Raw genomic sequence first — 19,598 nt, forward strand, 5'->3', positions numbered from 1 at the left:
AGATGTAAATGAACTGGAATTTTCAAGTAAACAACTAATGTAATACAAACAAAATAAACAAACTATAACAGCAATCTTCAGAAAGCTAAATGAAAACTCAGGTAATCAAAGAAGTCAGGAAGGCTAAATGTGAACAATAAACACAAACATATCATATAAATGTAAGGTATATTTGAATTTGAATTTAGAAAATGAGCATTCTTGTCTCCTTGTATCTGGTCATTTCAGTCACTCATTCTTTGGTTCATAAACACTAAGGAATATTACTTAGCTAAAATTGATGAGAAATAAAATTAGATATTAGATGTCCTATTAGATATAATCTACTTTAAAACGTTTTTGTTGCTCTCAACTTTTTAGCTTATCAGATCTTTATGGCTCATGTCTTCATGAAAGGGTGTAAGATCACAAATGTGCCCCCAAAACATACTAATGCTCTGAGCACTGGAATTAACCTTATCTAGGAAATAACAAGGTTTTCAAAATACTGCTCTTATACTTCATGCCAGTTCACCTTGACTTTGCATAATATGCTAATGAAATAGAACAATCACTGTTCTTAATTAAAAACAACAAGTGAAATTACACGGGTTCTTAGTGCCAGGCCCACTGGAGGTAGGATTAGACACACATCTAAGCTGCCCTGCCCCCAGTCACCACTCAGTCTCCTTCCTGAACCAACCAATCAGAAGCTATTTCAGAGACAGTATACTCTGAGAAGCCACCTATATGTGTTTCACTGATAGTCTTTTATCACAAGAAGCCCGAAGGTAATCAGTGAGTGTTTTAAAGCATCCCATCTTATTATTCCTTAAAGAAACTCAAAATGCATGACACATATCATTGCTTTCAGCCTGATAACACTGTTTACTAGAAAGTGACTAGAGTTCATCTTTTCCATGTCAAACTACAGATCTGTACCAGAAGTAGCTCGACTTTGGTCTACCAGACACGCAAGCCTTCTTTCGCCATTACTGAATGAAAAACACTTGAAGCCCAGAATATTCCCATAGAGAGTAACACTGCTACTTCCAAACTGTCACTAGACTGTGCAGAGCTTATCTCTGGAGAGAATGAAATCCTCTCACAAAGGAACAAAAAGGATTGGGGAAATGAACATCAGAAGCAACCTAAGAAATGTCAACAACAAATATCATTTCAAATGTTGATAACTATACTCCTAGAACAGCATAAGGCCATTACAAAGAACAGGCAGTATCTCCGTGAAAAAGACACGCTCTACTAGTTCTGCAATTTGAAAGGAGAACAATATGTACAACAGGAAAATGTTCTGTTTGAAAGCAAAGGGGTATATGTGTGCACAGTTGAGTGTGTCTATATTAAATACATCATACCAAATTTATAACTATTTTCTAGAAAGAGGTAATGGGCAAATTCCATTTTAAGATTATATTCATTTATGCATTTGTTGTTTAGCTACCACACATTAATAATAAGTGGCATTTATAAATGATCAGAATGTATGCAGGTCAACTGACATTTTAGAAACATTTGTTCTAAATGGGTATCTTTGGTTCACTCATTGCTTGTTTCTATGCTCAGATAACATCTATACCAACACGTTTTCTGTCTTTCCTGAGTTTTTCTTCTTCTCTGTTCCAGTCCCAATATGCATTCTCCTTCTATGACACTTTTTCCTGTTTAAATATCATATCCACCTCTCTTTCTGCCACCATGTGACCAACTATAATCTCTACACAAGCATGAATTCCATGCAATTCTCAAAACTTTTTCTTCTGCCATATTTTGGATTTGGGGTCCTGTCTGTGATTATGCTGGCTCTGTCATATAATCTAGCATTTTCAGCATTTCTACATAAGCTAAGAACCAAACATTAATACATGAACAAAACACACATTAACTGATGTATGGGTATTGGTGTAAGTATAAGTTAGATGCTTGTTATCTCACGCAACAATGTTCCTTTGAATCAACTAATAAATATGTCAGGTTAAGTTGTCAGAATAGAGAACTTACTTTACAAGAAAAGCAAGCATCCCACGAAAATGGTATTGGCTTTGAAGGTGTTTGTATGTGTGTGTGTGAGAGAGAGAGAGACAGAAAGAGAGAGGGAGGGAGGGAGAATACAATCCATTTCCATTTGAGGAAAATTAGAAAACAAATACTAGCAATAAAGGAAACCTTTCAACCATGTGTAGTTATTGTTTTTATAGCTGAGATTTTTAAATCTTGATCAATAACTAGGTTACAGGATTAGGGAGCCTTTGACAGTTGCCAAAAAATGGCAATATATGTTTTTCTATGGTGAGGTATATTTACTGTTCATCAGGTTCTTATGAGTCTCCCATTTAAAAACTAAGAACTATCCCTATACCCATAACTTCACAAAAAGATAAAAATTTCTATGTATATAAAATTTTATATCTTTACATATTTATATATATGCTTAAATTGAAATATACATATGTATAAATATTTAGGCATTTTTTGCATTTGCAAAACACAGGAAGCAACCTGAATGGTCATCTATAGTGAGCTTCATAAAATACAATAGATCATTGAACATTTCACAAAATGAAATATCCTACAGCCATAAAAAGAAAATTATGACATTTTAAAGTCAACAAAACCCAAGTTTCTAAATCAATGAGAGAAACAAAAAAAATCAAAGCACTGTACAATATTTATGATAAAAATATGTGTCAACAAACAAAACAACATATGTGCATATATTTAATTAACTTTTCATCTTCGCATGCTTCTGACTAGTTATATAGGTACTTGCCAGGCATAATGGCTCACAGAACTCAGTTGACTAAAACAGGAGAATTTCTAGGAGTTTGAGGCCTACCTCAGCTACCTGGAAAATACCAGGCCAGCCAGGGATGCTGGCAAGATTCAGTCTCAAAAATTAAAACTAAAACAAGTCAACAGCATAAATAAACACCTTCCAAAGACACTGGTACTCAGTTTACCTATGTTGCAGTTCCAGCTCCAGCTTCCTAGATACACCACTCTGTATTTAGGGATGGGACTCCGGAAATGACATTTCATTTCTTAGCCTCTTGCTAGCTTTCTGCTGAACTCTGCCTTCAGGAATGCTAGCGGGACATCAAGAACAGGCAGGCCTGTGGCTCCAAAAGTAAACCGATTGGCAATTCTGGACATCAGCAACACCTTTGCATAAGGATAGGTGTAGGGTGTGTGTGTGTGTGTGTGTGTGTGTGTGTGTGTGTGTGTGTGTGTGTGTGTGTGTAAAGAGGTCAGTATTGTGGTTTTCCTTGAAATTGTCCTCCATGTTTCTCAGATAATGTCTCTGACTGAGCCCAGAGTTCACTAATTGACTACACTTGCTGACCATCAAGTCCCAAGCACTAGGATACAGGTGGCTCTGCTGACGCCAGCTTTTTGGCACGCATGAAAACTAGGGTATGAACTCTGGTCCTCGTGTGTGTGATAGGCACTGTACTGGCTGATTCATTTCCACAGCCAACACCACCTTCTCTGAAGCTCTCATCAGCATGGCACCTTTTTAGCAGACTGCATCCCCTTCAAGAATATCTCTTTTTTTGTTGTTGTTGGTTTTTCGAGACAGGGTTTCTCTGTGGCTTTGGAGGCTGTCCTGGAACTAGCTCTTGTAGACCAGGCTGGCCTCGAACTCACAGAGATCCGCCTGCCTCTGCCTCCCAAGTGCTGGGATTAAAGGCGTGCGCCACCAACAAAGGTTAACTCATGAATCCCAGGCATCAGCCTGGGAATCCAGCATGGGACTGATCAAGACCCCCTGAATCTGGGTGTCAGTGAGGAGGCCTAGGGAATCTATTGAGCCTTGGGCAGCAGATCAGTACCCATCCCAAGTATACACACAGACTTTGGACTCCCATAGAACAATGTGAGGTGCACTCTCACCCTGAACTCTTGGGGAAGGGTCTAGGCCCTGCCCTATATGAAATGACAGACTATGGACACCCCCATGAAGGGCCTCACCCTCCCTGGGGAAATGAGAGGATAATGGGGGGGGGTTGGGGGGAGGGCACGGGAGGAGGGGATGGAAAGGGAGAGGGACCTGGAACTGACTTGTGAAGCAACCTTGTTTCTTATCTAAATTTAAACTGGAAAATAAATTTTAAAAAAACAAAAAAAAATTTTCAGGAATGATCGGGAAAAAACAAACAAACAAAACAGAATATCTCATAAAGTGCACCAAGAGGTCTCAAGCTCATAGTCCTTAAACTTTTCTGTTTTCCTGAATTCTTTCACACTTTTTAATGTGTGTCTTTTTTTTTTTCAATTTTAACAGCATAAGGGATAAAACCAGTACCTCAATGACTATCAGGAGTATCCAATTCATTCTCAAATAAAATGCCTGAGACTTCTAATTTAGAAAGAATATGCTGTTCCCACTAATTTCTAAGGTGTAAGTATATGCACATGTCAAACAAAATGCAAATAAATGCCCTGAAATAAAAATACTTAAAAGTTGAAACAAAAAAATTTAACAGAAGGAAAATCTGACTGCTTTGAAGTGAATAATCTGAAACTATGCTGTCCTATTCACATATGGCTCCTGAATTTAAATTAAGTTAGCTGAACATTTCCCAGTTGTCCCTACCACATTTCAAGTATTCCACAGTCACATGTGACTGTTGGGACCTTCACCAAACAGTCCAACTGGCAGCTTTCCATATGCACTCTCACTGGACAGCCATGCTTTGCTTTAGAAGGAAGGAAGATTTTAAAAAATGTGCATATACATACGTATGTATGTGTGTGTATGTATATAATTTTTGGGGGGATTCCTCAATGGTTCTTTACTGTTTTGTTTTTTGTTTTTATTCTAAAGGTCATTAGGTTACAAAAGGAAAGAATTTTCTGTAATATGTATAACAAAAACTTTAAAAGTAACTTCATCAACAAGAAGTTCAGACATCTGGGGGTATTTTTCTTTTCAGGACAATATGGAAAATTGCAAGGATTCAACAAGTCAAAAGGCACATTGCAGCCTCAAGAGAGCAGCTGGCAGGAAATTCTCTGTGGCAAGAGAAACACAAAACACAACCAGTATCAGGTGTGTCTAATCATTGTTACTGTCCATGAAATCCTAACTCTTTTCCCACTATTCTCTGACCTTCCATGAGAAACTCTTACACTCAAGAGCAGTAAGTTAACGGAGCTTAGGAACTCACGGGGAATAAAACCTTGGGCACAGAGAAGGGATGAACTGAGCACATTGCAATATTCAAAAAAACAAGAAGGTGCAGCAAGAGAATTCAATGTTCCTCCACTAAGGCTCACTAATGACAGGAAAGACTTGAGATCCTACAACATCCAGGCTTGTGGCTGGAGACATTTTACTACAAAGGGTCACACCAAAAGCCAGATTATTATAGGACATCCAAGTGACAGACATATTCATTTACTATTGCTTACTACTGTGCCCAAAAAGTACACAAAAATAGAAAACAAACAAAACACTGAAACTACAAAAAACAGAAAAAAACTTACTGGTCACAAAGCAAAACAGTGGACATGACCTTCCACACACTACTCTTTACAACTTATATATACTGATCCATGTAAAGTCCTGTGCAAATCTGCAGTATTATCTTCTCTCATAATTAAGAAAATCAGCTAAGATGGGGAGCAACTCAAGGCATGTGGTTTAAAGACACGGATTGGACTATATGACCTTCAAATTAAAGCTCAAGAAATTGGCTAGCAAGTACAATTTTATTTCCTTCTTTATACAAGTAAAAGAGGAAACAGAACCTTGAAGTCTACAGTGTTCAATAACTGGGCACTGAAGAAGCAACCTATTTTTTAGATGTTGCAAAGCTACTATTTCAGGCCAACATGTTGGCCAACCAAAGAGGCTAACCAGAGTATAAACTGGAAAGGGGGAAATGTGTAACTTACAGCAGCATTTTACTTTTTCTTTTCTCAAGACAGGGTTTCTCTGTGGCCCTGTCCTATAACCCAAAACCAACTCACAGATCCGCCATCTTGTCTTCCAAATGCTGGGATTAAGGTGTGCATCACTGCACCTAGCTAGTATTTTCATTCCTAATTATGTTTGTTAAGAACATCCAGCCTCATTTCCAAACATGAATATTATAGAAATTTTAAAACCAAAAGGAATTCTTCTATATATGGAAATAACATAACAAGAAAAACACAACTAGCAATGAGTGCAAAGTGTTAAAGCTGACCTGTAATTGAAATGTTCCGGGATATTCTCTTGCTGCTGAATTTCACTGGCCATGAAGAATAAACAGAACAGGATTATGCTGACACTGTCCCTAAAGAGCATCTAAAGAAGTAGAAAGCTACCCAAACTATATTTAGGTTTGGTGCAGTGATTAAAATTTATCATATATCAAAAGTAACACTGAACTCGTGATTGCAACCTAGATAGAGACTAGTTTGACCACTACTGTTAATCAGGTGTTTTCAGTTTCATTTAGAAAAGAAAAAATGGGGTTTCTGAGTGTGTGAATGAGTGGTCTCTGCATCTGTATCAGTTTCTTGTGCCTTTTCTTGTGCTCTTTTCTTTCTGCTTGTTTTATCCTATCCAGTGTGCTAGTTTTTATTTTATCTTATTACATTTCATTTTACAATAAAAAAGGGAAAGGAAAGGGACCTGTCTAATGTAATTATGGTCTTCACTCTTCTGACCAACCACAAAGCCATCAGGAGCACTTTTCTAAGATTAAGCCCCCATGAGTACTGGACTGATGAGAAACACACATTGCTTGTCCAAATATCATCGGAAGTTCAGACTACCCTTCCCACAGCTTTGGAAAATATAAAGAATGCGATTTTGCATTGAACCCGAGTGAAAGCATTAGATTGAACTATTTCAATCATTTCTTTATCAGAAGATTCAACCCAAGTAAGTCGTTCTGCCTATTTATTTTGTTTCTTGTGCAACAGTTCTGAGTGAGGAAAATCTGGGAAGAAAATAGGAAGGACTGCTATAACATGAACAGTCATATACAATTGAACTGCTTAAAAAGTCATTCTACAAAGAGCACCCTCTAGCTCTGTATGTGTTCCAAGTAAAATTTAAGAGTGACAGCAACTCTGAGTAGGGTGCAGAGCTTGAATTATGACATGCATACATTTCTCTCCTCTCTGTCTTGTCTACAGCCAAATGACAGGGTAACATGAATATCAAAGTACAGACTTAATGGTGTTCCTTTACTTTAAACTTCCATAGGCTCTTTCCTCAAGAAGACAGTGTGAAAACTTCCTACAGAAGTAGGTAATGGTCTTCCTGTATGGGCCCGTGCCGTCTGCAGTAACAGCTTGAAGACAGAGAGCCCTGAAAAAGCCTTCCTTGTGAATGGTAACATCTCAGTTTTTTAGGTACATAAGAGGAGAAGGGTTTATGTACCTAAAGGCAGAGTAAACAACACTGAGCACTGCCCAGCATACAGAACCGTATGGTACACGCAATAGACCCAAACAATTAGATATTGCAGACACTTACAATGTGAGGGAATAAAACTAAAGGTACTGAATTATAACCATCTGAAATTATCAAGAACTCTAGAACCGGGAGAGGGAAAGAGAGTGTAGTGTGTCAGTGGCTGAGCGAGGGGCCGGGAAGCAGGGAAAGGGAGAGAAAGCATTGGCGGCCAAGTGAGAGGCCCAGAAGCACTGACCGCAGCAGCTTCAGACACTATCTTAAAAAGCACTTCTGGGCGCACTGAGAGATAGTGTGAGCTCCAAGGCAGTCCAGAGCAACAGCAGAGACAGCCAAAAACTGTCCCATCACCTGAGCCTCAGCCTGGAGCCATCACCAGAGTCGAGACCCTGCCTACACTGAGAGGAGAGACCATCTGAGCCTTGAGCCCACCTATACCTGGAGCATTAGGAGGGTGAGGGCGAGGGTTAGGGTTAGGAATCACTGGAGTTTCAGCCCTGCCTGCACATGAAGGAGCATTCAACAGAGCCACAGCACAGCACAGGCTCCACCTGTACTGATTTGAGGAAGAGATGGGAAGACAGCAAGAATACACTCAACAACACAAACAGCAATAGAGCACCACCAGACACTAGTGGTCCTCCAGCCACAAAACCTGAACATCCCAGTGCAGATGGAGCACCACCAGACACTAGTGGTCCTACAACCACAAAACCTGAACATCCCAGTGCAGATGGAGCACCACCAGACACTAGTGGTCCTACAACCACAAAACCTGAACATCCCAGTGCAGATGGAGCACCACCAGACACTAGTGGTCCTACAACCACAAAACCTGAACATCCCAGTGCAGATGGAGCACCACCAGACACTAGTGGTCCTACAGCCACAAAACCTGAACATCCCAGTGCAGATGGAGCACCACCAGACACTAGTGGTCCTACAGCCACAAAACCTGAACATCCCAGTGCAGATGAAGCAGAAGAAACTGACATTAAAATACTTTTATGAAGATGATTGAGGCCCTTAAAGAGGAAATGAAAAATTCCCTTGATGAAATGAAGACAAACAAAAAATTGGAAGAGATCAACAAATCCCTTAAAGAAAACCAAGAAGAACTCTAGCATGCACTCAGCAAAGTGATACCACAAACACAGCCCAAGCTCCCATTTCTAAGTTCAGAACACTTAAGAAGATGTATACTCTGCATTTGTGAACAGTTATAAATATATAAACATAATGTTTTTATATGTGAAGGTCTACGACTAGGGAGAAAACCTTTTGAAACCCTCCCTCTCCCCCTCTTCTCTGACAGTGTACACTCACTGTAGGTAATGCTGGGCTTCTCTCAGGTATATCCATACTTTGACCATATCTGTCATCCCGTTCCCCTCCCCCACCTACTAGTCCTTACCCAGCCTCCCTTCTGCCTCCATGGTGTGTGGGTGTGTATGGGTGTGGGTGTTCACTTTTATGTAACCCACACTAAGTCTAGGATCTGCAAATGAAAGAAAACATATTACCTTTCTCAGATTGGTTTATTTTACTCAATATGATGATCTCAAGTTGTGTCCATTTACCAAGAAAATTGCAAAATTATGTTTATCGCTGAATAAAATTTCACTGTGCATATTGCCATATTTTCTTTGTTTATCCCTCTGTCTGTAGACACCTAAACAAATGGTACTATAATAAACATGGATGTACAATATACCTGTGGTGCACCAATTTAGAATCCTATGGATACAGACCCAGAGGAGATATGCAGTGAGTCATATGGTATTTTTTTTGTTTTGTGAGAAACTTCCACAGTGATCTCCATAGTGACTGGAAATTTCCATAGTTCCTTTTTACCCACATCCTCACTAGAATTTGGTTTTAGGCACTACATGGTGAACAGCATTCCAGGGTAGTTCTCACATACACTTTCCTAACTACTAAGCATGAGACAGTTTTTCTTATTACTAGCCATCTGTGCTTCACCTTCTGGAATATTCATCTCATTAGCTTGTTCAATGATAGAGATGTTTGGGAATCTTTTAGTGTTGAATTTTTTTGAGTTCTTCATATCCTCTAGATGTTAATCACTGTGGGGTGTACAGCTAGACAGGATCTCTCCTGTTTGCAAGGTGTCTTCTCACTTGAATATTTACTACACAGCAGCTCTTTCATTTCATGCAACTGCATTTGGCAATTCTTGGGTACTATTTCCTGCGCTGTGGAGTTTTACAGAAAACTTATCAATGACAATGATCGAGTTTCCTGATACTTCCATGTTGTGACATTTCAGGTCTCAGGTACATCTGCAACCGATCTGTGCACAGAGTTAAGAGGAGTTTGGTTTCATTTTCTTGCGGATGGAATCAATTTGCCAGCACCATTTTTGGAAAAGCTTCCTGTTCCTCAGCGTGTGTTTTTACATGGTTGTCACACAGCAGTGGCTGCAGCTTCAGGACTTTGGTTTTTGGGTGCTCTATTTCATGGAACTCCATATTTCTTTTGGTGCTAACTCTATGCTGTTTCTATTACCACAGTCTTGAGATGGGGAATGGTCTTCTGTGTATATGTTTGTCTTATTGGTTGATGAATAAAGCACTGTTGGCCAACAGCAAAGCAAGAAAGATGGGACTAGGAGTCGAGGAGGATTCTGAGAAATGTAGTAAAGAGAAGTCACCATGTGATCCAGGCAGGAAGTGACACAGCAGGGCAGAATCAGTATATAAACAGGGACAAACAGGAAATCGCTCTCCTTCTCCTCTTCTCTCCTCCCCTCCTCTCCCCTCCCCTCCCCTCCTCTCCTCTTCTCTGTGGAGAAGTTGAGCAAACACAATGTAGACCCCAAGAGCCCAGACCTTTTCACCACGAGGAAATATATGGATTATTAGAAACGGGTAAATAATTAAGACTGGGCTAGCAAATAAGAAACCTTAGATAAAGACCAACAGTATTATAACTAATATAGCATCTACATGTTTCTTTGGGGCAGAGGATGGCAGGACCCAGCTGGGCCAAGGAAAACCTCACGTTACAGACCTGTAATGTAACTTAAATTGGGTGCTTCAATATCCCCAGCATTGTTCTTTTTTCCCAAGATTGTAACCTGGAATTTCATATGCTCTCATGTGAATTTTAGCATTTCTTCCTATTTCTGTGAAGAATTTTATTGTGTTTTGATGGAGGCTGCATTGTTTCTGAAGATTGCTCTTGATAATATGGCCATTTTCCACTATGCTGATACTGACCATCCACGAACATGGGAGGTGCTTTCTTCGATTTCCTTATTTGTGTTGTGGCGGTTTGAATCAGAATAGTCACCTTAGGGTCATAGATTTGACTGCTTCACCTGTGTGTTAATGCATACACTAGATGAGAGTAAAGGACTCACAAGAAGCTATCCCTCAAGTGAAGCAACACCAACAATGGGTTTCCTGAACACACAACAAATGTAGACCAATGACAGTGGAAATAACATAGATGATTTGAATTTTAGATCCATAACTCATTAACCTGTCCAATTAATAAAACAGCAATAATATGATATGTCCTGTAAATTTCTTAAAATTACATTATTAAATGTAATACCCCTTGGTACATGATGTGCCTACTGCATGACAGAATTCAACATCTTCATTATCCTTATCATAATTTAGATTAGAGAAGAAAAGCAGAGTTCCATTGTAAGGAAGCTCAGATTCAAAGCGGGAAAAAGGGAAAGAGGAGCAGACGCCTCCCTGTAATTTCAGCACTCGGGAGGCAGGTGTGGCAGCCAAGTCTGAGGTAGGCATATTTCCAACAACAAAGTCAAACCAGAACAGTGGAGGAGAGAGAGACTATCAAGAGCTTGAAATAAGATTTTCAAAAACATTTCAAAACAACCAACTTTTACTCAACCAAACCCACATTACCAAACTTGTAAACAAAGCTAATGGTGCAGGAAAGAAGCTTAATGTATACACACACGTGTGTCATGTGTGAGCATGCACAGGTGCACTGGACTTATGATCACCATGGCATTTGGGTGGAGCTCAGAGGACAACTTAGAGGAAATCTGTTCTCTTCTACAGTATTGTCCTGGGGATCAAAATCAGGTCATCAGGCATGTCCACAAGAACTTTTACCCAAAGATCCATCTCACTGGTGCTCATCTACATTTTCCTGAGACAGACTCTCTCTGTGGCCTGGACTTTGATGAGCAGGCTGTGCTGGTTGGTCTATTGCCTGTCTTCACCTTCATGGTACTGGGAATGGGAAGGCACACCACCACAATCAGACTTTGATATATGTACATTCTGGAGATTAAACTAACTGAGCCATCTCCTTGGACCTGGTAGAAACTAAAGCAAACTTACTTTCTGGATTATTATTGCCATGCTCAGAGAAATTTCTAAGGGAATTAATGGCTAGAAAGTTTATTAAATTTTTATCGACTTGCGCAGAAAGTGTTTTGTGATACTACAAATGCTCTCATAAAAATCTACAAAGATTGCTAGGCAGTGGTGGCGCTCGCCTTTAATCCCAGCACTTGGGAGGCATAGGCAGGCGGATCTCTGTGAGTTTGAGGCCAGACTGGACTGACAGCCTCAAAAACAATACAGAGAAACCCTGTCTCGTAAAAACCAAAAAAAAAAAAAAAAATCTACAAAGATTATACAAGATGATACCTGAACCTACTATATAACAACTCTTGAAATCATAATTCTGTATATTTTTTCATTCATTTATGTAGTAAATGTAATGCATAAAACACACAAAACATACCTCTGATAAAAATGTTTGGGCCGATTTCTGAGCTCCTACATGGAGCAGATATTCATATACGTAGAGCGCTAACCTGGAAAACAGAGAGAAGACATTCACTGAGAAGAGGACATTTAAGATGTGTTTTATCCACATCATTCTATATCAAAGACACTTATACACTAATAGTGACAGAAAATAAACCTTTGCCCACACCCTTTAAATGAGAATGTGTCAATATTTAGAAAGAAAAAATAAGCACATATTTTTATATCATCTCACTTATTCAAACATATCTTTGTTGTACTTAGCATAATCAATAGTTTAAAACCAAAAACTAATAACTCCTAAGTTCCATTCAAAGGTAAAATTTTCTTTCATTAATAAAATAGATGAATTGGTTGGATTTTATTACCTTTGAAGTTTTTGGTGGACAATATTGTTAACCCACCTATGTATCCCCACAGCTCAAAACGTGTTCAGCATCAGTGTTAATACTTGTTTAGAAGTTTCTACTTCTACTTAATCTTTAGATTTGATTATTAGACCAATTAATATTTTCGTTTATAAGGCATTCAAATTCACAACTAATCAAAGTATTATGTACACTTCAAATCATTTTGGAACTAATAGTTTAAAGGCTAACACAAAGTTATATAGAGATGTATTACTCAAATATAGATTGTAGAGTGTGTCATACACATTTACACTGCTCTCCTTATCTTGTGGACTCGGAATTTTCAACTGTACCATGTGGCTCACTTTCAGTTGAGCTGTTAAGGTGTTATTCACAAACCCAATGAATCTGAGGCAGTATTTTAATGATATCTTGGACAGATGCCCAGATATCTCTCAACAGTTCAGCTTCCACTGCAGTCTATTTACCAATATTGAACCAGGTTTACCGTAAATAATGCAATGTAATAATAACCACAATTCTGTATGGCTACACCACTTTTCTTGCCAAGGGAATTTTGATTATTAAAGATTGATGGCATTTGCAAAAGTGATAATGTTCTCCACTCCCATGAAAACACACCAAGCATCTGTCACAAAAAAGAAATCCTATGCAAATTAAGTTGTCCTGTCCATTTAATTACTTCTTCATTTCAACTCAACAAATATTTTACTGAGAACCACTAAGCACCATTAAATAGACATTCACAAAGTAACTCACATGTGTCGGGGCAGTGAGTATATAACCCAATTGTGAAGCACGGATTCCCTCCAAGGGGATGACACTTAGGTCACTGCTTCACTCCCTTCCCACTTAGCATGCACAATGGACATGGCAGCTTCTTTCAAAAGCTGTACCTTACAGTGGAAATGTGGCTCACCTGAGCACACCACAGGAAATACAGACACTGCAATGTGCCTGTGGTTTAAACAAGCATTCCTGCTAGTGTCTCTCAACAGCCATTGAGCACACATATACTGCACACATACCTCTCCAAGAGCCACACAATCTTATGATTCACTAGCTATGGTAGCAAATTTTAGTTTGAAAAGGGAAAATTGGAATATCTCTCTGCATAGCTGTGAAGCCTTCAAACTACTCGCCTGCAGCCAGACACCCTACTGCTGCATGAGAAGAAATGTAACTTCATTAATCGCTTGTGACTTGTTATAGCCCAGGGTCTAAAACCCACCAATACCCACTGGGCAGAAACGGGGCCTATGTTGAAAGCTGAAGGCTAAGTTCGAGGAATTTGAAAGAGAAAGAATGAAGCAGAGATAACCATGATGAGCTTTAGGGAAGAGACAGAGTTGCAACAGAAAGGTCCAACTGTTTCTCCAAATCACAACTGAAGTTTCTCACAAAGTATCCATCCTTTACACTGACCATGTTCAAAGTTACATTTGCCTTACCCAGCTGCTTTTATGGTTCTTGTGTTCAAAATAAAAATAATAGTTAAAAACACAGTTTGATTCTCAGTTTCCTGAATCTATCAAATAGAAGAATATGCTCCTTCCATTATTGGCAGATTAATTACTATTACAATTTTGGCTGGCTAAGCTCCAGTAATATATAACCACATCATACACTGGACACCAGTGGTTCCTGCTCTTAAAGAGCCCACACACAGCAGCAGAAGGAGCTTTCAGCATTTGATACAGGTGTCTGTGCTTCTCAACAGCTCCCCACAATAACAGCACTGAACACCAAAATAAGAATATATGAAAGTTCTTGTCTTAGGATTATCATTTCTGTGATGAAACACCACAATCAAAGCAATGTGGAGAGAAAAAGAGTTTAATTGGCTTACACTTCCACAGCACTGTATATTACTGAAGGAAGTCAGGACAGGAACTCACACAGGGCAGTCAGCACAGGAACTCACACAGGGCAGGAACCTAGAGGCAGGAGCTGATGCAGAGGCCATTAAGAGGTGCTGCCCATAGGCTTGCTCATCATGGCTTGCTCAGCCTGCTTTCTTACAGAACCCAGGACCACCAGCCCAGGGATGGTTCTCCCCACAGTGGGCTGCCCATCCCCTCATCAGTCACTAATTAAGAAAATGCCCCACCACTGGATCTTATGGAGACATGTTCTCAATTGAGGTTCCCTCCTTTCAGATGACTCTAGCCTGTGTCAAGTTGACACAAAACCAGCCAGCACAATTCTGAAAGGAAGAGTCTGCAGTAAAAGATACTGCTGTCTGAAGACAGCTGTTTCAACAACTAGAGGGTGGCACTTCTCCATTTGTGCAGGTAAGGCACAGCACGTGCAGGTAACATCACCAAACATGACAGCAACAAGAAACACTTAATCTGGATCCAGGTTTTATCCAACAGGATGATTTTAAGAATACTTAGTACTATTCAGCAGAAAAAACAATGGAATCCTGAGATTTGCAGGCAAATGGATGGCACTAGAAGAAACCATCCTGAGCAAGGTAACCCAGTCACAAAAAGAGAAACATGGCATGTGCTCTATCATATATACATTTTAGACATAGATCTGGGGAGTGCCAGCCTACAATCCCATGGCCAGGGAGTCTGGGAAACAGAACCTTCATTCAGTGGCTGATGGAAGAAGAGGCAGACTCCCACGGCTAAGCGCTGAGCTGTACTCAAGAAATCCAGTGACAGGCCGGGTGGTGGTGGTGGCACACGCCTTTAATCCCAGCACTCGGGAGGCAGAGGCAGGCGGATCTCTGTAAGTTCAAGGCCGGGCTGGACCGACAGCCTCCAAAACAATACAGAGAAACCCTGTCTCGTAAAACCAAAAAAAAAAAAAAAAAAAAAAAAAAAGAAATCCAGTGACAGAGAGGGAGGACTGACGACCAAAGGCATTAAGACTGGGCTGGTTTAACCCCCAGAAACAGCTGACCTGACAAGGGTTAGCTCTTGGATCCCAGACTGATGCCTGGGAATCCAGCATGGGACTGATCAAGACCCCCTGAATGTGGGTGTCAGTGAGGAGGCCTAGGTAATCTATTGAGCCTTGGGTAGTAGATCAGTATTTATCCCGAGTATACACATGGACTTTGGACTCCCATCCAACAATGAGAGATGCACTCTCGCCCTGAACTCTTGGGGGAGCATCCAGGCCCTGTCCTTGATGAAATGACAGACTATGGACACCCCCATGGAGGGCCTCATTCTCCCTGGGGAAATGAGGGGATATTGGGGGGAGAGGGCATCGGAGAAGGGGAGGGAAACGGAGAGGGACCTGTAATTGACATGTGAAGCAACCTTGTTTCTAATTTAAATTTAAATTTAAAAATAAAATATATCTTTGAAAAATATATTTGAAAGTCATTAACTTTTGAACTAACAGTTTCTTACTTTTTATGGTCTTTCAGAAATTTAAATACTTTTCATAATATATAAAATGGGTATTTAATCTAATGAATTATAGTATCATTAAAATATATAAAAATAAGTTTTGTAGTAAAAGGCCTCTGCAACAGGTAGACCCAATTTCCTCTATTCTTGACACTACTTTGATGAATGAAAAGCCTATCAGAGATTCATGAGTCAAATATCTTTAAGTATCTTCTACTTCATTTTAAGTCAGTGATGACAAATGATTGCTTCCATTTGGCCTCCTTCTTTTATTTAGCAAGAAAAATTACTCAAACAAAACCTAAAATTTAAAGAATCATTATTTGTAATTTTTAAACTATTTTGTTGTTTATTATTATACATTCATAACTAGGAGGAGGCCAGATAGATTTACAGCTTCAGAAAAAAGCTGCCCCCTAATCTCATACAATTAAACTACCATGATCATGTTGACTGTGTTTATCTACATCTAGTACTTAAGAACATGTATCCAGCAAACACTTATTAATTAATGACTCTCTTAGGACAGGCAAATATATGGCACCTAAGGAATCCTTGAGTTTCATCCTCTCAAGGCACGTGAGGCAAAAATGTAAGATTTTTCTCTTAGGTACCAATTTTACATAGCATCTCCTCAGACCACTTGAGATTTGGTCTCTTTGCTATGCACACTGGTCACAGGACATGAAGAAAGCAAGGTGGCACTGACCTAGAAACTTTCCACCTATGGGCTAGTTTTCCTACTACTAGTGAAGGTGCTGTGCAGGATGGTAGCAGAAACGTCATCATCAGTTTACCCAGCTGCCAGCTCTGTGAACCGCAAGAGTGACCTCATGGCAAGACATGCACATGGGTGCAATGGTGACACAAATCTGGAAGCAAGCAACTGCTTTCTAAGTGGCTTTAAGGCTCATGCCACCTGAGGAAGGAAGCACATGCTTGGTACTGCAACTGTGTCCAAGAACTCATATTTGGTGAGGGACTCGGGTCCCAGGGACAAGTCTACTAGTACTTCTCTGCTAAATGGGCATAGCATCAAAGTGCCCTCTCAACCCTTAGATTGATCAGGTCCCACACTCCAGCAGAGATGTTTCTTTGTGTAATGGATGCTGGTTAATGTGGAAACTCACAACTTAAAATATAGAAAATACATGTCAGGGACATGCTCAGTCACAAATGGAGCATCTATATCACATTCCATTCCCAAGGCTCAGGGACCATTGTAGAAGAGGGGACAGAAAGATTCTAGGAGTCAGAGACTAGGGAGAACCAGAGAGAAACAATGTGTCCCAGGAATGACAGAAGTGCTTCACTAAGGAACTCAGAGCAACCATGGCTGACTACACAAGGTCAAGGCAGTCAACACACTAGCAAGGGGAAGAGGTTCACAAGCCCCTATCCCTGAGGATGCATGGATAGTTGAAGGCTTCTGGGGAGGGAATCGGTTTTCTTTAAGGGTGTGGTAAATCACATTCCAGCAGATGGCCCTAAATTCATGAGTATACAGGTAGCTCAAAGTGAGGCTAATGGGCTAGAAATGAGAGAGACAGAGAGACAGAAAGACAGAGGGAGAGAGACAGAGAGACAGAGGGAGAGAGACAGAGATAGAGACAGGTAGAGAGACAGAGGGAGAGAGAGACAGAGATAGAGACAGGCAGAGAGACAGAGGGAGAGAGAGACAGAGATAGAGAGACAGAGAGACAGAGGGAGAGAGAGACAGAGATAGAGAGACAGAGAGACAGAGGGAGAGAGAGACAGAGATAGAGACAGGCAGAGAGACAGAGGGAGAGAGAGACAGAGATAGAGACAGGCAGAGAGACAGAGGGAGAGAGAGACAGAGATAGAGACAGGCAGAGAGAGAACACAAAGTTGTGAGGGAGGCAGAGGTAGATTTAGGAGGTGTTGAGAGGTAGAGATGGGGCAAATATCACTAAAATACATAGAATAAATTATCAACATTAATAAAAATATTTTTAATATTTGCTTTCAGTAAGATAATATACAGTTCCACAATTTGAACATTATGGAGATAACACCTTCACATTAGTTCCAAACTGCTACATAAAAAGACAACTAAAAAATTTAATTGGTTTATTATTGTATAGTATATTTCATGTGGGTTTTTTGTTGTTATTTTTAATTTTTAAAAAATCTTCAAAGGGAACTAACAATTCCTTCTTTCTTGTTCCCTTTTAAAAGGAAATAAAGCACAATTAGGTAATCTCAAAGGATCATAGACTGTTTCATGAAGGACATTATATGAAAGTCATAAGTAGGAATGGCCATATTAATCAGTGGTGAATAGCACTGGCTGCTCTTCCAGAGGACCCAGGGTCAATTCCCAGCACCCACATGGCAACTCACAACCATCTGTAACTCCAGAGGATCCAACATCCTTATACAGACATTCATGCAGGCAAAACACCAATGCAGATGAAACAAAAATAAATAAATCATTTCAAAATTTGTAAAGTCATAAGTAGTCAATATTCTATAGTCTATACTTTTAAAAACTCTCATTTCCAATACTTATACCTTAAATTGAAGTATCAATGACCAGAAAATCATTAGAGAATATTCTCTTATAAAAACAGTAAACATTTCCTCTTCAAAAGGGACCGCAAACATCCACTTCTCAGAAGAACTTGTGCACACCAGAGAAGGCCTTCCTTAAGCACTCCCTGCCCCCTTACATGACTAATTAGGATCAATTCTTTGGGAGTTGAGCAAATTGTTCCTGAAACATCATATCCTACCCTGATTTGTACTACTTGAACTTTGCTTTGTGATTTCAGTTCTTGTTCATTCCTGATTGATGTCTTCCAGATTCCAGGCACTAAGTCTACAAAGAACAGTGCCGAAGGATACCAACTTTTGACCACCATAACCATCTCCTTCTACCAAGAGCTGCTGAATTGCCTCAAGAAATGTCACACAACCTCATCTTCCTTATATCCACACCTAGACCTTCCATTCCCTACTCTGCTTCAAAGCGTCAAGAGTGATCACCCATCCATGCCACAAAGATCTAGGTTACAGTAAGACCTGGAGAGAGTAATACTTGCTTCACATTTTTTAATTTTTTTTTTTTGGTTTTTCGAGGCAGGGTTTCTCTGTATTGTTTTGGAGGCTGTCCTAGAACTCGCTCTGTAGACCAGGCTGGCCTCGAACTCACAGAGATCCGCCTGCCTCTGCCTCACGAGTGCTGGGATTAAACGCGTGCGCCACCAACACCCAGCTTTTTAATTATTTTTTAAAGAACAGATTCTCTTATGTGTCTTTCAAATACTTGTGAGGTAGAGACAATCCACTGCCCTTCCTAAACTGCTACATAATCCCAGTGTTGACCAGCGGCACATATCAGTGTCCAAATGTAACTCCTGAGTGATAAAATGCCAGTAGTTTGTCATATTATACAGCCAGCTAAGGAGTCTCAAGAAGCATTGGGCAGCCACTAAAAGGTTACTCATGGGACTGTAAGCAGTGATTAGGCGTGAAACTAGATCAGCCTGATCAAATGTTTAATAGCATTTACAACCTAGTGTTAAGGAGGTGTGAAAAGTTAGAAATCTGTTTCTAACATTGTCTTTTTAAACTTCCTCATCATTAACAGTTAGGCTAAAAAACAGACTTGGAGTGTCAAAAACTGTGAAACCAC

The 19,598-nt window shown here is 39.9% G+C and overlaps 1 protein-coding gene across 4 annotated transcripts in view; it reads right to left on the bottom strand.

The window, feature by feature from the left end:
* Positions 1 to 19,598, bottom strand: part of Ssbp2 (single stranded DNA binding protein 2) — a 264,086-nt gene that overhangs the window by 166,798 nt on the left and 77,690 nt on the right. For all 4 annotated transcript variants that reach the window (XM_005065670.4, XM_005065667.4, XM_005065672.4 and 1 more), the window contains exon 2: positions 12,170 to 12,242. In XM_005065670.4, coding sequence (XP_005065727.1) covers positions 12,170 to 12,242 — 73 coding nt within the window. The remainder of the gene's footprint in view (positions 1 to 12,169; positions 12,243 to 19,598) is intronic.

This window comes from Mesocricetus auratus, unplaced genomic scaffold, assembly GCF_017639785.1.
Source record: "Mesocricetus auratus isolate SY011 unplaced genomic scaffold, BCM_Maur_2.0 Super-Scaffold_100020, whole genome shotgun sequence".
In the NCBI taxonomy this organism is placed as follows: domain Eukaryota; kingdom Metazoa; phylum Chordata; class Mammalia; order Rodentia; family Cricetidae; genus Mesocricetus; species Mesocricetus auratus.